This window comes from Lolium perenne, chromosome 7, assembly GCF_019359855.2.
Source record: "Lolium perenne isolate Kyuss_39 chromosome 7, Kyuss_2.0, whole genome shotgun sequence".
Lineage (NCBI taxonomy): Eukaryota > Viridiplantae > Streptophyta > Magnoliopsida > Poales > Poaceae > Lolium > Lolium perenne.
In genome coordinates this window covers 305206012-305222539 of record NC_067250.2, presented here as the reverse complement: position 1 = coordinate 305222539, position 16528 = coordinate 305206012, and the positions used below count along the sequence as shown (strand labels likewise).

The following is a 16528-nucleotide window of genomic DNA, read 5'->3' as shown; positions in this document are numbered from 1 at the left end:
TCTTTGGTGCATGACCTCGCTCTCTGCACATTAGCAGTACTATGTAGTATATACTATATAGCATCCGGATTGGCAAAAGATTGTTGCAATTGACTTGTGCTGGAAAAATATAAAAAAAGAAATTAACTGGATGCGAAGAGCCAGGCCTGTAGGGCAGTTCTCCCTCATACAATAACTGAATGTGCCACACCGGCAACCAAATTAGTAAACGCAGCAAGGAATAAGTGGAGAACTGGAGTGCGCAGCGGACCAGACGGAGGCCAACCGGGCATCATGGCGGTGGTGTAATAACCTGCTTGTGTAGAATCGAACAGATGAGTGAAGAAAGAACATCATGAGATGAGAGAAAAAGATGAGTTCAGAAAGACAAAGAGAGCAACAACATGCAGATGGTTCTACCATAGCAAGCTCACGGGAGCAGAAGGCCGCGGCGGCCGACTGTCGCTGCGCTCAAGGAAGGGTCAGTGCGAAGGCTCCTCGTGGCCTGGGAAGTAGCCATGGTAGAGAACACGCTGGGTGACCGGCATGTAGGAAAGGGGAAATGGTGGGTTTAAATAAGACCATGCCCTTCACTTCCAAACTGTTGCCGCTGTACTCCTGGTTGCAATAAATTGGTTCCCTAGAACCTCGTTTGTGTATTGGAGGCGTTGCTCCCCCATGAGCTCAGTGGGAAGAGGAAGCAATGGGGCAGCCTTGTGTGCTTCATTGTGGAATAATCGCTCCAATATATCGGATAACCGAAGTGTCACTTAGTAGTTCATTTTCTGTTTGACGTTTGAACTGACTGGCTACGTGGCTAAAAGAAAAGAAAAATTCTGTAGTGGGTTCCATCTTTTCAGGAAGGGAGGGTAACCATAGATTTAACATCAGACGAACATGAACAATTGGGGTGATGTGGCTGCATGAGGTTTGAGCTTGCAAACAATAAATGCATTTTAGTGGGGATGAACTTTATAGATATCATAGATTTCATTGCCCATCGGGCTTAAACATTCGGCCCGTCTCGTTAAACTTTCTCGCTAATGGGCCGTTTCCAAAGAAAATATGAAATCCAGTGGGCCGTCCCCAAACACGAGCCCTAGTCTTCCACTATAAACTTCCAGCCCTCCCGCGGCGGCGGCTAACCCTCAGATAAACCCTAGCCACCTCCTACCCATCCTCCTTCTCCGGCGGCGGCAGCGACAACCACCACTCGACACCATGAGGGCACCAGCACGAGGAGGTAATCTTTCGGCGCTCTAACCCTCCACCCCTCGTTCCAGGCTCACCCTCTGACGCTGTTTCGCCTCACGCAGGACGCGGCGGGAGGGGTTTCGGCGGGAGGAGCGACGGCGGCGGCCGCGGCGGCAGGGGGTTCGGCGGGCGGAGCGATGGCGGCGGCCGCGGCGGCAGGGGCGGGAGGGGTGGCAGGACGCCGAGGGGCGGCCGTGGCGGCGGCAGAGGCGGCCCGGGCATGAAGGGCGGGAGCAAGGTGGTCGTGGTGCCCCACAAGCACGACGGCGTCTTCATCGCCAAGGCCAAGGAGGACGCGCTCTGCACCAAGAACATGGTCCCCGGGGAGTCCGTCTACGGCGAGAAGCGCGTCTCCGTCCAGGTCCGTGCTCGCTCACCGCTCTCGCTCTTACCTTCACGATGCACCTTTGCCATGCCATGCTAAATTTCGCGCTACCATGGGATTATAAGATAGTAGTCGTAGGCTAAACTAGCATAGCTTCTGCGGAATCATTTGTTCATGGCGTCTAGTTCTCAAGTACGTTCAATCTGCGCTCTTGGTATTACAGAACGACGATGGGACCAAGGTTGAGTACAGGGTGTGGAACCCCTTCAGGTCCAAGCTGGCTGCTGCTGTGCTCGGTGGTGTTGACAACATCTGGATTGTAAGTTTGTTATCCTTGTGCATTAGCTTGTATTTTGGATTCGAACCCTTGCTGTCTACATTAGCTACTTTATGAACGGTGACATGACCCTGTGTTCTTCACTGCAGGCTCCTGGTACCCGTGTGCTGTATCTTGGTGCTGCCTCTGGAACAACAGTGTCTCATGTGTCTGATATTGTTGGACCGGTGAGATCTCGTAGCTACTGGCTATTGGCCAATAATTTCCATCTGTGTGGGTTATCTTAACCTATGCCTTGCAACTTGCAGACTGGGTTGGTCTATGCTGTGGAGTTCTCGCACCGGAGTGGCAGGGACCTTGTCAACATGGCCAAGAAGAGGACCAATGTCATCCCCATCATTGAGGATGCTAGGCACCCTGCTAAGTACCGGATGTTGGTTGGCATGGTTGATGTTATCTTCTCAGATGTTGCACAGCCTGATCAGGTATGCCTGTCATCACATAAGTCCCTACGATGGTTATTGGAGTATTACCTTGCTTATGGTGGGCCTGTTGTTGTATATTGTTGACTGTTCTGCTTTAATCACCTTCTGTGGCTATGTTGGAACTTAGCAAATGATGAGCTTACTCGGATTCCCCTTCAGGACATCAAAATGGATGATGCAAAATCGAGTTTCTGATGCTTTCATTCCTAATGCCAATTCATTTCCTATCTAGCTTGCTGCGTTCTTTCATAGTGCATTGTCATTCTTCCTTTCAAATATCATCACAATGGATGTTCAATCAATTTATTCTTGCTCTGATTATTCCCAATAGTTTGTTGCTGTCTCCTTGTTTGTACATTTTTTAACAGCTCCTTGCCCAGTTTTTGTAATTATGGTTAAACATCTGATAATTGTAGTGTACATTTGCTGCTTCCCATGTTTTCCTTGGCTGGCTGTATTGGTGCTATAGCTGATGATGAGCTTACTCGGATTCCCCTTCAGGACATCACTGGATGATGCAAAGTCGAGTCTCTGATGCACTTTATGCCCAAAATGCCAGTACTTTTTGTTTTTGTTGGCTTGCATCTTTTCTTTCTTTTCGTTTCTTCACTACATTCTGTTTTTTCTTGTGCAAGAGTTTGTTCCAATATCACTTGCAACAATTTGCCTACAGTCCCTGTTTATTATATGTATGTTTATAGTAACCATCAGTTTGGGAGGTTGAGTTCTGCATGGTTGATGACAAACGAATTACAAACTTGCTACTAACACATAATTTCGAATTTGATTATCTAGTATTGAATTTTGATTCTTCTAAATCGAAGTTTCTGCCTGCTTGATATGCTAGAACAATGTACATTCAAGTTTTCCTTTTTGATCTTATGTGTTGCATGCATAGTGTTAGCATTAGTAAGATTTTTGTTCACTTGTATGGTGAATCATTTTGGCCCTTAGTTCAGTTTGGTAAGTACAATTTCGAAGCAGTGGATGATAAATCATCCGGTTAATGTAATATAGCACCAATTCTGAACTTATTTAGATAGGGTAAATTGTATCTTAGATTATTTTCTGAGAATCTGGCTCTGCCTTTTCATCTATTAAAAAGTTCCTTATTATTCTAGATTCAGAAATGTACTTGCCTCGTGGAAATTTGCAGTATATTGTTGCTCTTTTGTCCCTTAACTAGCTCTTTTGTCCCTTAACTATTCAGATTTAGGCTTGAACAACTATTGTGTTGCTGCTTGCGATGTATAAATACTGCCTGCCATCCTCACTGCAAACTCGCAAGAGATTGGCAGTTTGTTAACATTGCATCATATTTAAACCTGTCACAATCTTTTCTCCTGCAGGCTAGGATCTTAGCCCTTAATGCTTCTTACTTTTTGAAGAGTGGTGGTCACTTTGTCATTTCAATCAAGGTATGTTCTAATTCTATGTTTAAGAAACTACCAAACTGCATTAGTTGACAGACAGATTCCTTGAACATGTTGAGAAGTTACCATTGATTTGACACCCTTTCCCCTTGCCAGGCAAACTGTATCGACTCCACCATGCCTGCTGAGGCCGTGTTTGCCAGTGAAGTGGAAAAGCTGAAGTTAGATCAGTTCAAGCCCTCGGAGCAGGTGACCCTGGAGCCCTTTGAGCGTGACCATGCCTGTGTCGTTGGTGGTTACAGGATGCCCAAGAAGCAGAAGCCAACTTAGGTAGAAAAAGGAAAATAGTGTTCTATGCATGCGTCCTGTCTATCCGTAGTAGTGCCCTAGTGTATGGAGATTTGTTTTGATCTGAATTTGAGCTGGAAGTTGTTGAATGATTGTGCAGATGTTGACTGCTATTCTATTATCCATGAAATCATTAGCCTCAGTTATATTCTTCATGCAGAAATGATAGTCCTTTTTTTCTGAAATACATATATTTTTGTTAATGTGGTGTTTAGTCTAATCAGCTTTTATGTTTGAGAAACCGAGCTACGATCTCATTGGAGTGTCAGTTCAACCCATGTTTTCTGGCACCCATATGGCGCGTGCTCCTTGGTGAAGTCACTTTTACTGAACTTTGACAACATCGATCTTTGTTCAGAGCTCATAAAACTTGACAGCCGTATTGTATGAATGGGTCTGTGGCTGTGGAAGAGAACATTTTTGATGATGGAGGTTGCTACTGAGCATAATACTCTCTGCAGTTTTGTTCTGCAGTTTGCCAAATTGACGGCTAGCGTCGTTGTTGTCATGGCGGTGACTACTCGCAGGAAGGCGGCACCATCGTCTGCTTTTGTGACTCCGAGCTGTCGAGACTCTTGCTGAGGAAGATTAGAAGATTGGGTGTGATTTCGGAGATTTTGATGTTACCCACCATGTTGTTGTCGGCAGTAGCCAATCAACGCTCTGTTTCCTGTCCTGCTCTTGTACCTGCACCTAATGTGCGGTGGCCCGATGATGTAGTAATACTTCAATTTGAACTGCGAATCATATTTAGAGCCCACTAGTTTACCGATGAAATTTGCAAATTCTATAGTACTTCGAGTCTTTGAACATGGAGGATATATACTTTCTAAGCAAAATGTATTGGGAAAGATCTGCCTTACGCTCGCCCCTGGACCCCTGGTACACACCAAAAGAGTGCGTGCATAATCCACAATGTCATGTGACTTTGTCCCAGTCAATCAAGCCCCTTTTTTTTTTTGGAACGGATTGCTATAATAGCCAGTGCAAAAAAGGACTGGTATGATATAAGGTCACCTGTCACGGCTAAAATGGCATATTTCCTAGTATTAAAATGTTTGGTAGTGTCATTTTTCATAATTTTGTTAACTTAGTTTTTTCTTCGTTTTGGAATATATGAAGATGCCAGTAGCAAAAAAAAAAAAAAAAAAAAAAATCCTAAGAAAAAACAAAACCTCTATCTCGCCTTTCTTCGGTTCCTGGGCTAAGCCCGCAGGCCGCTTGTTCGGCCCAATCCATTTTCCTCCAAGTCCCCAAATCTTGCCCGATTCCGGCCATCCCCGTCACAAATCGCCGCCGCCTCCAGCCTCACCGGCGCCGCGCGGCCGCGAGCCACGACAACCGGCACGCACGCCGCCTCCATACTAGCCGCCGGCGATGTCTTCGCTGGGACAGAGCAGCTCCCTCCAGCGCCTCCACAACGTCGAGAAGGTTACCCTCTCACCCCTGCTACCGCCTTGCCACTCTGGTCCTCCCGTGGATTGCTTGTTACCCTTGAATCTTGATGCGGCTACGCGTTTGTTTGTTCCTTCCGGCGCAGCGGATAGTGCGGGTGCTGGAGCTGGCGGGGTCGGTCATGGAGGAGCTGGGGAACGCGCAGGGCCCCCGCGCCGACGCCGTCGCCGCCCACTGCCGCGAGTTCATGCTCTCTATGAAGGTACTAGCCCTCATCCATCCGCCGTCTTCGAGTCTACTGCGGATTGGAATTGGATTAGGACTTCCTAGAATAGTTAGCACACTGAGGACATGGAACCGGTTTCAGATCTGAAATTATGTTTTGGTGTAGCTCATTAGGTTGGTAGAAGCATCTCGGTGGTCTACTAGCAGAACTACGTGCTAGGACTAGGAGTTTGCTTAAAATTTCTTGCTGATGGATTATTCTACCTTATCAATGTGGGAATGACATGATTTGTGAGCTATCCTGCCGATAGCGATAGAAGTGCTATGTATCTATTTGTGCTTCCCCTATTTGTTGCGGTTTGAACATTTTGCCTTCTGATTACTGGAGTGCCTAATGTTCTGAACTGCCCACGGTTAGTTTTGTTTGCTAATTCTGCTTGTAGCCTCCATACTAGACATTGCTCCATATTGTTTGGGATGCTCAACTATTATTCTCCATGCCCTAATGCCCCTATATTGCACCAGACAAGTTTGGAACTTTTGCTGACCCAAACAATTACTTCTGATGTCCAGTGCTAGTACTTTGGTAAATAATGTTGTCTGCCTGTGCGCACTGCTCAATTTGTTTTTGTAAAATCAGCATATTTTGGCAAATGAATTGTTAAGGCTGTCTTGTAAATATTCTTCTCTCCTCTGACCTGATGTTACATTTTTTCAACCAAAATACTGGCCAGATATGTGAACCTATTAATTACTGACACCACTGTATCTTTCTAATTACTGAATTTATTTTTGACACATTATATTCACTATGAATCACCCTTGATCATATTGTTCCTGGAGCAGGAAATTCAGACAACAATGCGCGAGGAAATAAAAAGTGCCTGTGAATATCGTCCATTTGAGAAGTGCGACTACAGTGCAAGGATTGCTAACGAGATCTGTTGCAAAAAGCTGGAGTATGTAATTGAGAAGATGGATGCCATGCAACTGAACATTGCGCACAGCGCTAACGAAGTTTAGCGTAGCTTAACTGGTTATCTAGCACCTGCAGGTGAGGTGGTGAGTGCCAAAGCATCATTTGGATTCCCAATTCCAGTTTCTTATGTTCCTTTCTTGTTACACCTTTCACTTGTGTTAAATAGTTTTATTGAGTTCAACGGATGATGTAGAGGGGGTGTAAAAAGATGCAGTATCGTAGAAATAAGATATTTTGTAAATCTGGTGGTGGTACTAGTTCACATGCTTTTCTTTTCTGGTACACATGTAACATATCAAAGCATTACAGTTATTTCAGAACCTTCAGTTTTCTCCCCACTTAGTTGGATTTGAAGTTCTTATACACTACTGAGTAGTTTTAACTTCCTAGAGAATTACTGTTTACTTAAATGCAACCAGTCAAGTGTTTAACTCTACATGGCTGCCAATATATCAGTTTTTTTTTTCAGCCATGGCATAGCTAATGGAAATAAGCTCCCGTGGTCTTTGGTTTGCCTCCGTATATGCTTTTGCTGGGCCATTTGGTATTGCTGGACTTGTAATTTTTTCTGTACTGCCGGGTGGAATCCTTTGAATTTTGCATCAAATGCTCTAGATTAGTTAACTATTTTCGTGCTTTGGTCTTGATAGTTTTCTATGCACTATTCATGCACGATATACTTGACGAAACTTAGGAGTTAGGGTTACCAGGCTACAGAGTATAGTAATCTTATATTTTCATTCGAAGGTTTACATGTTTTGACCATTTCAGTATGGCTCCAGGAACCTTTTGTTTGATACTCATCCTTAAAGAGCTGGCATTCCTTTCTTTCAGGGTGGCTTCAAAGATCTGATAGGAGCGGTTTATATCAGGATTGCTCAACTGTTGATGAAGTTTTTACTATTTTGCGAGCAAATGTGTTCAACTCTTCAAGTGTAATCGTGGACACTGTATTACGCTAGCATTGCATGTAACCAGTTCAGTCATGTAGAAAGGCTTTGTAGTGTGGCCGCACAACTCTGCGATGGACATGTCTTGTGCAGCAGTGTATAGATTGCTACATCTTCAGAAGGAACCGTTGCTGCAGGTACAGCGAGAAGACTTGAGTCGAGGTCCTAATAAACTTGTTAACTTAGTCATAGCCAAAGCCAAAGCTGGTAAGTCGGGTTGATGGAGGAGTCGGTCTCCACAACACTGATATGTACTCAACTAGACGTCTAGACACAACTACTTGAGTTAAACTATACTAACTGAACGCGGCTATCTCAGATTAATGAATATTGACCGACTAACTAGCTTCCTCGCATGAATTACGTGCATACATGCCTTTACTAGCCTACTAGGAGAGACTGCAAATAATTAACCAAAGAAGACTTGAGCAGCTACTCGGAGAGACTACAAATAATTAACCGAGGAAGACTTGAGATGAGGTCCTAATAAAATCGTTAACTTCGTCGTATCCAAAGCTGGGACACGTCTAGTTGATGGGCGAGTATGGAAGGTTGAATCTCCACAACACAACATACCTACTCAACTACACACAACTACTTGAGTTAAATAGTATACTAAGTGAAAGCGGCTAGCTCAGATAAACGAATATTGGCAGACTGACTAGCTCCGTCGCATGCGTGGATGAGCTCATTTGAGTTATAGGATAGGAAAAATATAGGAATAGAAAAAAACATATGATTACATACCTACTTAAATCCTATAGAAATATGAAGTGTGTTTAATTGTAGCAAAGAAAATTTTCATGAGGTATGACCTTATGTTTTTTCCGGTAGGATTACGCTACAAGGTTTTTATAGGATTATCTTCTATATGATATATTTCTATGAATTAAACAACCTATATAGAATTTTTTTCCGTATGATCTAAATCCTACACAATTCCTATACAAATCTAATGAAGCAAAGAAGCCCTTGTGTTTGGAACATGCTAGTTGCATGCAAGCGTACAAGTGGTGAAACGAAGACATAATGGTGACATGTTTATATGTTTGGGAGGGACATGAATGATGAATCATGTTATGTTTGAGTGGGCGATGGTTGTTCCTACATAAAGTTGTGGTAATGATCAAGATCATGTAGATATTTAAGGGAGTCACTATTAAGGTACCCTATATCCTCCTTATTTTTTTTTAAAAAAAAGCAACTATATTTTATGAAATGATGATGTTAGTGGAAAACTTAGTTCATTATATTAAAATAAAAACGGTAGAGGGCACCCTAACGGTTGATCCACCTACATCTCTTAGACCATGTCATGACCGACTCTATCTGGCGTTCTCCCATTAATTATGTCTGATCTTGTGCATGTGATCGGCTTTGAGATCTTTATATATTCATGGGGAGTTTCAGTGGGATGACGCTTGCCTTCGTCTCATCCGTCCGACTATTTATGCGCCCAACCATATGCTGGGAATCGAACGGTGGCCACCTTCGGTGCCGCTCACTTGGCGTTTTTCTTGCCAAAAAAGTTTCAGAAACACGTGTAGGGATTCGTTGCATAGAAAACAAAAAATTTCCTACCACGAGAACGCAATCCAAGCCAAGATGCAATCTAGAAGACGGGAGCAACGAGGGGATGAATGAGACTCACCCTTGAAGATTTCCAAAGCCTACAAGATGAGACTCTTGTTGCTGCGGTAGACGATCACTTGCCGCTTTCAAAAGCGCGTAGAAGATCTTGACGGTGCCACAATCGGGCAGCACCTCCGTACTCGGTCACACGTTCGGTGTTGATGAACACGACGTCCTTCTCCCCGTTCCAGCGGGCAGCGGAAGTAGTAGCTCCTCCTTGAATCCGGCAGCACGACGACGTGGTGGCGGTGGAGATGGAGATCTCCGGCGGAGCTTCGCTAAGCGTTGCGGGAGAGGTGGAGGAGTGGGGCGGCTAGGGTTTGGGGAGAGGGGGTGGCCGGCCTCCAAGGGGTGCGGCCAAGGTGGTGGTGTTGTGGTGGCCGGCCCCCTCCCCTTGGCCCCTCATTATATAGGTGGAACCCCCAAGTGTTGGACTACAAGTCTTCGAATAAGACCCCAACCCAAAACCTTCCATGTGTAGGGAAACCTACCAAAGGTGGGACTCCCACCTCAAGTGGAATTCCCACCCTTCCATGAGGGGGGGGGGGGGGGGTGGCCGGCCCCCTTGGTGGAGTCCACTTGGGACTCCACCCCTCTAGGGTTGGCCGGCCATGGGTGGTGGAGTCCCTCCGGGACTCCGCCTTCCAAAGTGAATTCTTCCGGACTTTTCTAGAACCTTCTAGAACCTTCCATAAATTCACTGGATCATTTTCAAACTTATAAAATGACTTCCTATATATGAATCTTATTCTCCGGACCATTCCGGAACTCCTCGTGATGTCCGGGATCCCATCTGAGACTCCGAACAAAACTTTGAACTCCATTCCATATTCAAGTTCTACTAATACAACATCAAACCTTAAGTGTGTCACCATACGGTTCGCGAACTATGTGGACATGGTTGAGAACTCTCTCCGACCAATAACCAATAGCGGGATCTGGAGATCCATAATGGCTCCCACATATTCAACGATGACTTAGTGATCGAATGAACCATTCACATACGATACCAATTCCCTTTGTCACGCGATATTTTACTTGTCCGAGGTTTGATCATCGGTATCTCTCTATACCTTGTTCAACCTCGTCTCCTGACAAGTACTCTTTACTCGTACCGTGGTATGTGGTCTCTTATGAACTTATTCATATGCTTGCAAGCTATTTAGACGATATTCCACCGAGAGGGCCCAGAGTATATCTATCCATCATCGGGATGGACAAATCCCACTGTTGATCCATATGCCTCAACTCATACTTTCCGGATACTTAGTCCCACCTTTATAACCACCCATTTACGCAGTGGCGTTTGATGTGATCAAAGTACCTTTCCGGTATAAGTGATTTACATGATCTCATGGTCGAAAGGACTAGGTAACTATGTATCGAAAGCTTATAGCAAATAACTTAATGACGTGATCTTATGCTACGCTTAATTGGGTGTGTCCATTACATCATTCATAGATTGATATAACCTTGTTATTAATAACATCCAATGTTCATGATTATGAAACTATAATCATCTATTAATCAACAAGCTAGTTAAGAGGCTTACTAGGGACTCATTGTTGTTTACATAACACACATGTATCAATGTTTCGGTTAATACAATTATAGCATGGTATATAAACATTTATCATAAACACAAAGATATATAATAACCACTTTTATTATTGCCTCTTGAGCATATCTCCAACAGTCTCCCACTTGCACTAGAGTCAATAATCTAGATTACATTGTAAGGTACCTAACACCCATGGCATTCTGGTGTTGGTCATGCTTTGCCCTAGGGAGAGCTTTAGTCAACGGATCTGCTACATTCAGATCAATGTGTACTTTGCAAATCTTTACTTCTCCATCTTCGATGTACTCGCGAATGGAATGATAACGCAGCTTGATATGCTTCAGCCTCTTGTGTGACCTTGGTTCTTGTGCATTGGCGATGGCACCCATGTTATCACAATAGATGACTAGTGGGTCCAATGCACTAGGAACCACACCGAGCTCTACAATGAACCTCTTCATCCATACCGCTTCTGATGAAGCCTCTGAAGCCGCTATGTACTCCGATTCTGTTGAAGACTTCGCCACCGTGCACTTCTTCGAGCTTGCCCAGCTTACTGCAGCACCATTCAATATAAACACGTACCCAGACTAAGACTTAGAGTCATCAGGATCAGGGTTCCAACTTGCATCGGTGTAACTTGTTACAACGAGCTCTTGGTCACCTCCATAACAAAGAAACATATCCTTAGTTCTTTGCAAGTACTTCAGGATATTCTTGACCGCTGTCCAGTGTTCCATTCCTGGATCACTTTGATATCTGCTAGTTAAACTAACAGCATGTGCTATATCTGGTCTAGTACATAGCATGTCATACATAATAGAGCCTACTGCCGAGGCATAGGGGATCTGACTCATCCTCTCTCTTTCTTCTGCCGTAGCCGGACCTTGAGTCTTACTCAAGACCTTGCCTGGTAACATAGGTAAGAATCCTTTCTTACTTTCGTCCATTCTAAAATTCTTTAGAATCTTGTCTAGGTATGTACTCTGTGATAGCCCTATTAGGCGTCTTGATCTATCTCTATAAATCTTGATGCCTAATATATACGATGCTTCACCAAGGTATTTCATTGAAAAACTATTATTCAAATAACCTTTTACACTGCTCAATAGTTCTATATCATTCCCAATCAATAATATGTCATCTACATATAATATCAGGAACGCTACAGAGCTCCCACTCACTTTCTTGTAAATACAGGCCTCTCCATGAAACTGTATAAACCCGAAGTCTTTGATCACCTTATCAAAGCGTCGGTTCCAACTTCTTGATGCTTGCTTCAGTCCATAAATTGAACGCTGAAGTTTGCATACCTTGTCAGCATTTTTAGGATCGACAAAACCTTTGGGTTGTACCATATACAACTCTTCCTCAATGTCTCCATTAAGGAACGCCGTTTTGACATCCATCTGCCAAATCTCATAATCAAAAAATGCAGCTATTGCTAACAAAATCCTCACAGATTTTAGCTTCGCTATAGGTGAGAAAGTCTCATCGTAGTCAACACCTTGAATTTGTCGGAAACCCTTTGCGACAAGTCGAGCTTTATAGACAGTAATATTACCATCAGCATCTGTTTTTCTTTTGAAGATCCATTTATTCTCGACAGCCTTGCGGCTATCAGGTAAGTCTACCAAAGTCCATATACTTTGTTATCATACATGGATCCCATTTCGGATTTCATGGCTTCACTACAACAAATGTGACATTCTATGACGCTCATTCTGTGACGATACAGTGAAAAAACGTCAGGGAATAGTCAAAATTTCAGAAATTGTGACGTTTTTTGACTGAAACGTCATGGAATGAGCGTCATAGAATGTCACATATGTTGTGGTGCTTCTTGCCATTTGTTGGAATCTAGGCTCATCATCGCTTCTTCATACGTCGCATGATCTTCGTCATTGTTGTCCACAATCATGACATTTCGACAAGGATCATACCAATCAGGAGTGGCACGTTCCCTCGTCGATCTGCGAGGTTCAGTAGCTATCTCGTTCGAAGTTTCATGATCATTATCATTAGCTTCCTCTGTTGCCGGTGCAGACGGCACAGGAACAACTTCCGGTATTGTGCTACTCTAATCAATGAGTGAAGATTCAGTAATCTCGTCGAGTTCTACTTTTCTTCCAGTCACTTCTTTAGTGAGAAAATCTTTCTCAAGAAAGGTTCCGTTCTTAGCAACAAAGATTTTGCCTTCGGATCTGTGATAGAAAGTTTACCCTATAGTTTCCTTAGGGTATCCTATGAAGACGCATTTCTCCGCTTTGGGTTCTAGCTTGTCCGGTTGTAACTTTTTTACATAGGCTTCGCAACCCCAAACTTTAAGGAACGACAGCTTAGGTTTCTTATTAAACCATAATTCATACGGTGTCGTTTCAACGGATTTTGATGGTGCTCTATTTAAAGTGAATGCGGCTGTCTCTAATGCATAACTCCAAAATGATAACGTCAAATCAATAAGAGACATCATAGAACGAACCATATCTAATAGAGTTCGATTACGACGTTCGGACACACCGTTTCGTTGTGGTGTTCCCGGCGGTGTCAATTGTGAAAGTATTCCGCATTTCTTTAAATGCATGCCAAACTCATAACTCAGATATTCACCTCCGTGATCAGGTCGTAGAAATTTAATCTTCTTGTTACGTTGATTTTCTACTTCACTTTGGAATTCCTTAAACTTCTCGAAAGTTTCGGATTTATGTTTCATGAAATAGATATACCCATATCTACTCAGATCATCTGTGAAGGTTAGAACATAACGATAACCACCGCGCGAGGTTACGCTCATTGGTCCGCACACATCAGTATGTATGATTTCCAATAAGTCTGTAGCTCGCTCCATAATACCAGAGGTCTTAGTCATTTTTCCCATTAGACATGCTTCGCATTTATCAAGTGACTCAAAGTCAAGTGATTCAAGTAATCCATCGGTATGGAGTTTCTTCATGCGTTTCACTCCAATATGACCAAGACGATAGTGCCACATATCAGTAGAATTATCATTCAATCTAATTCGCTTAGCATCAATGTTATGAATATGTGTATCACTACTATCGAGATCTAACAGAAATAAACCATTCTTTTCAGGTGCTCGACCATAAAAGATATTATTCATAAAAATAGAACAACCATTATTCTCAGACTTGAATGAATAACCGTCTTGCATTAAACAAGATCCAGATATAATGTTCATGCTCAACGCGGGTACAAAATAACAATTATTTAGGTTTAAAACTAATCCCGAAGGTAGATGTAGAGGAAGTGTGCCGACAGCGATCACATCGACTTTGGATCCATTTCCAACGCGCATCGTCACTTCATCCTTCAATAGTCTTCGTTTATTCTTTAGTTCCTGTTTCGAGTTACAAATATGAGCAACCGAACCAGTATCAAATACCCAGGTACTAGTACGAGAACCAGTAAGATAAACATCTATAACATGTATATCAGATATACCTTCTTTCTTCTTCTTGACAAGGCCGCTCTTCAGATCAGCCAAATACTTGGAGCAATTACGCTTCCAGTGTCCCTTCTCCTTGCAGTAATAGCACTCAGCATCAGGCTTAGGGCCATTCTTAGGTTTCATAGGAGGCGTGGCAGCTTTCTTGCCACCCTTCTTGAATTTACCTTTAGACTTGCCCTATTTCTTGAAACTGGTGGTCTTGTTGACCATCAACACTTGGTGCTCTTTCTTGATCTCAATCTCAGCAGATTTTAGCATGGCGAAGAGTTCAGGTAACTCTTTGTTCATGTTCTGCATATTGTAGTTCATCACAAAGTTCTTGTAACTAGGTGGCAGTGATTGAAGGACACGATTAATCCCCAGTCTGTTAGGAATCACTATTCCCAAGTCATTGAGTTTCTTCGCATGCCCGGTCATGGCGAGCATGTGCTCACTAACGGAGCTGCCTTCTTCCATCATGCAGCTGAAGAAGTGTTTCGATGCTTCATAACATTCCACAGCCGCATGAGTTTCAAAGATAGCTTTCAGCTCATTGACCAACTCATGAGGATCGTGGTGCTCAAAACGTTTTTGAAGATCGGCTTCCAGACTGCATAGGATGGCACACTGAACTTGAGAGTACCGAGTTTTCCGAGTCGCGTAAACATTCTTTACTTCATCGGTTTCAGTTTCTGCAGGAGGGTCACCTAGCAGTGCATCAAGCACATATTGCAGGTTTCCACCAGCGAGGAAAATCCTCACATGACAGAACCAGTCGGTGAAGTTGCTACCGTTGCTCTTAAGCTTTTCTTTCTCTAGGAACTGGTTAAAATTGATTGGGGACGCCATATCTACAGCATATATTTGCAATAGTTTAGACTAAGTTTATGAAAAATTGAGTTCAAATTTTAATTCAACAAAATTAAAAATCTAAGTGAACTCCCACTCTAAACAATATCCCTCGAATTGTCTTAGTGATCACACGAACCAAATCCACCACACCAAGTCCAATCTGTAGGGATTCGTTGCATAGAAAACAAAAATTTTCCTACCGCGAGAACGCAATCCAAGCCAAGATGCAATCTAGAAGACGGGAGCAACGAGGGGATGATCAAGACTAACCCTTGAAGATTTCAAAGCCTATAAGAGTAGGCTCTTATTGCTGCGGTAGACGATCACTTGCCGCTTGCAAAAGCGCGTAGAAGATCTTGATCACGGTGCCACGATCGGGCAGCACCTCCGTACTCGGTCACACGTTCGGTGTTGATGACGACGTCCTTCTCCCCGTTCCAGCGGGCAGCGGAAGTAGTAGATCCTCCTCGGAATCCCGGCAGCACGACGGCATGGTGGCGGTGTTGATGAAGTTCTCCGGCGGAGCTTCGCTAAGCATATGCGGGAGAGGTGGTGGAGGAGAGGTGCTAGGGTTTGGGAAGAGGGGCGCCGGCTAGGGCACCCTTGAGGGGTGCGGCCATGGTGGTGGCTTGAGTGGCCGGCCAGCCCCTCTCTCCCCCTCTTTATATAGGTGGAAGCCCCAAGGTTTAGGTCAAAGTGTCCGAATAAGACCCCAACCAAAACCTTCCAAGTGTCCAAACCTAGGGGGAGTGGGACTCCCCCCTTTCCTTGGTGGGGTGGCCGGCCACCATGGTGGGGAGTCCACTTGGGACTCCTCCTCCCTTAGGCTGGCCGGCCAAGGTGGGTGGAGTCCCTCTGGGACTCCACCTTCCATCCTTATTTCTTCCGGACTTTTCTAGAACCTTCTAGAACCTTCCGTAGAACCTTCCGGATCATTTTAAATATCATAAAATGACTTCCTATATATGAATCTTATTCTCCGGACCATTCCGGAACTCCTCGTGATGTCCGGGATATCATCCGGGACTTCGAACAAAACTTCGAACTCCATTCCATATTTCCATATCTACTTAAACGACATCAAACCTTAAGTGTGTCACCCTACGGTTCGCGAACTATGCGGACATGGTTGAGTACTCACTCCGACCAATAACCAATAGCGGGATCTGGAGATCCATAATGGCTCCCACATATTCAACGATGACTTTAGTGATCGAATGAACCATTCACATACGATACCAATTCCCTTTGTCATGCGATATTTTACTTGTCCGAGGTTTGATCATCGGTATCACTCTATACCTTGTTCAACCTCGTCTCCTGACAAGTACTCTTTACTCGTACCGTGGTATGTGGTCTCTTATGAACTTATTCATATGCTTGCAAGACATTAGACGACATTCCATCGAGAGGGCCCAGAGTATATCTATCCGTCATCGGGATGG

General features: G+C 43.9%; 2 protein-coding genes and 2 non-coding genes across 5 annotated transcripts; all 4 read left to right on the top strand.

The window, feature by feature from the left end:
• The first annotated feature begins 1105 nt into the window (after positions 1 to 1105).
• Positions 1106 to 4183, top strand: LOC127311910 (rRNA 2'-O-methyltransferase fibrillarin 1). The gene is made up of 7 exons (XM_051342390.2): positions 1106 to 1222; positions 1296 to 1594; positions 1782 to 1877; positions 1985 to 2062; positions 2144 to 2320; positions 3670 to 3738; positions 3850 to 4183. The coding sequence occupies exons 1-7, from the start codon at positions 1201 to 1203 to the stop codon at positions 4021 to 4023; spliced, it is 915 nt and encodes a 304-aa protein (XP_051198350.1). The 5' UTR covers positions 1106 to 1200; the 3' UTR covers positions 4024 to 4183.
• LOC127318142 (small nucleolar RNA snoR60) lies at positions 2445 to 2519 on the top strand. The gene has a single exon (XR_007861697.1). It is a non-coding gene; the product is annotated as a small nucleolar RNA snoR60 (small nucleolar RNA).
• On the top strand, positions 2787 to 2859 carry LOC127318143 (small nucleolar RNA snoR60). The gene has a single exon (XR_007861698.1). It is a non-coding gene; the product is annotated as a small nucleolar RNA snoR60 (small nucleolar RNA).
• Positions 4184 to 5276: 1093 nt separating the features above from the next.
• Positions 5277 to 7739, top strand: LOC127311911 (mediator of RNA polymerase II transcription subunit 11). 2 transcript variants are annotated; one of them, XM_051342392.2, is made up of 4 exons: positions 5277 to 5472; positions 5582 to 5698; positions 6508 to 6723; positions 7475 to 7739. In XM_051342392.2, exons 1-3 carry the CDS (start codon positions 5419 to 5421, stop codon positions 6682 to 6684), a joined length of 348 nt encoding a protein of 115 aa, XP_051198352.1. In that variant the 5' UTR covers positions 5277 to 5418; the 3' UTR covers positions 6685 to 6723; positions 7475 to 7739. The 2 variants fall into 2 exon arrangements, with proteins under 2 accessions (XP_051198352.1, XP_051198351.1); XM_051342391.1 differs by having other exon boundaries at positions 5279 to 5472; positions 6508 to 6715.
• Positions 7740 to 16528: the final 8789 nt, after the last annotated feature.

Bases quoted from the DNA above. Each gene is read 5' to 3' on its own strand.
- LOC127311910 (XM_051342390.2), top strand. From the start codon at position 1,201: ATGAGGGCACCAGCACGAGGAG. The intron at 1,223-1,295 runs GTAATCTTTCGG...CGCCTCACGCAG, and splicing joins GAGGGCACCAGCACGAGGAG to GACGCGGCGGGAGGGGTTTC. The intron at 1,595-1,781 runs GTCCGTGCTCGC...TTGGTATTACAG, and splicing joins AGAAGCGCGTCTCCGTCCAG to AACGACGATGGGACCAAGGT.
- LOC127311911 (XM_051342392.2), top strand. From the start codon at position 5,419: ATGTCTTCGCTGGGACAGAGCAGCTCCCTCCAGCGCCTCCACAACGTC. The intron at 5,473-5,581 runs GTTACCCTCTCA...CTTCCGGCGCAG, and splicing joins GCCTCCACAACGTCGAGAAG to CGGATAGTGCGGGTGCTGGA. The intron at 5,699-6,507 runs GTACTAGCCCTC...TTCCTGGAGCAG, and splicing joins AGTTCATGCTCTCTATGAAG to GAAATTCAGACAACAATGCG.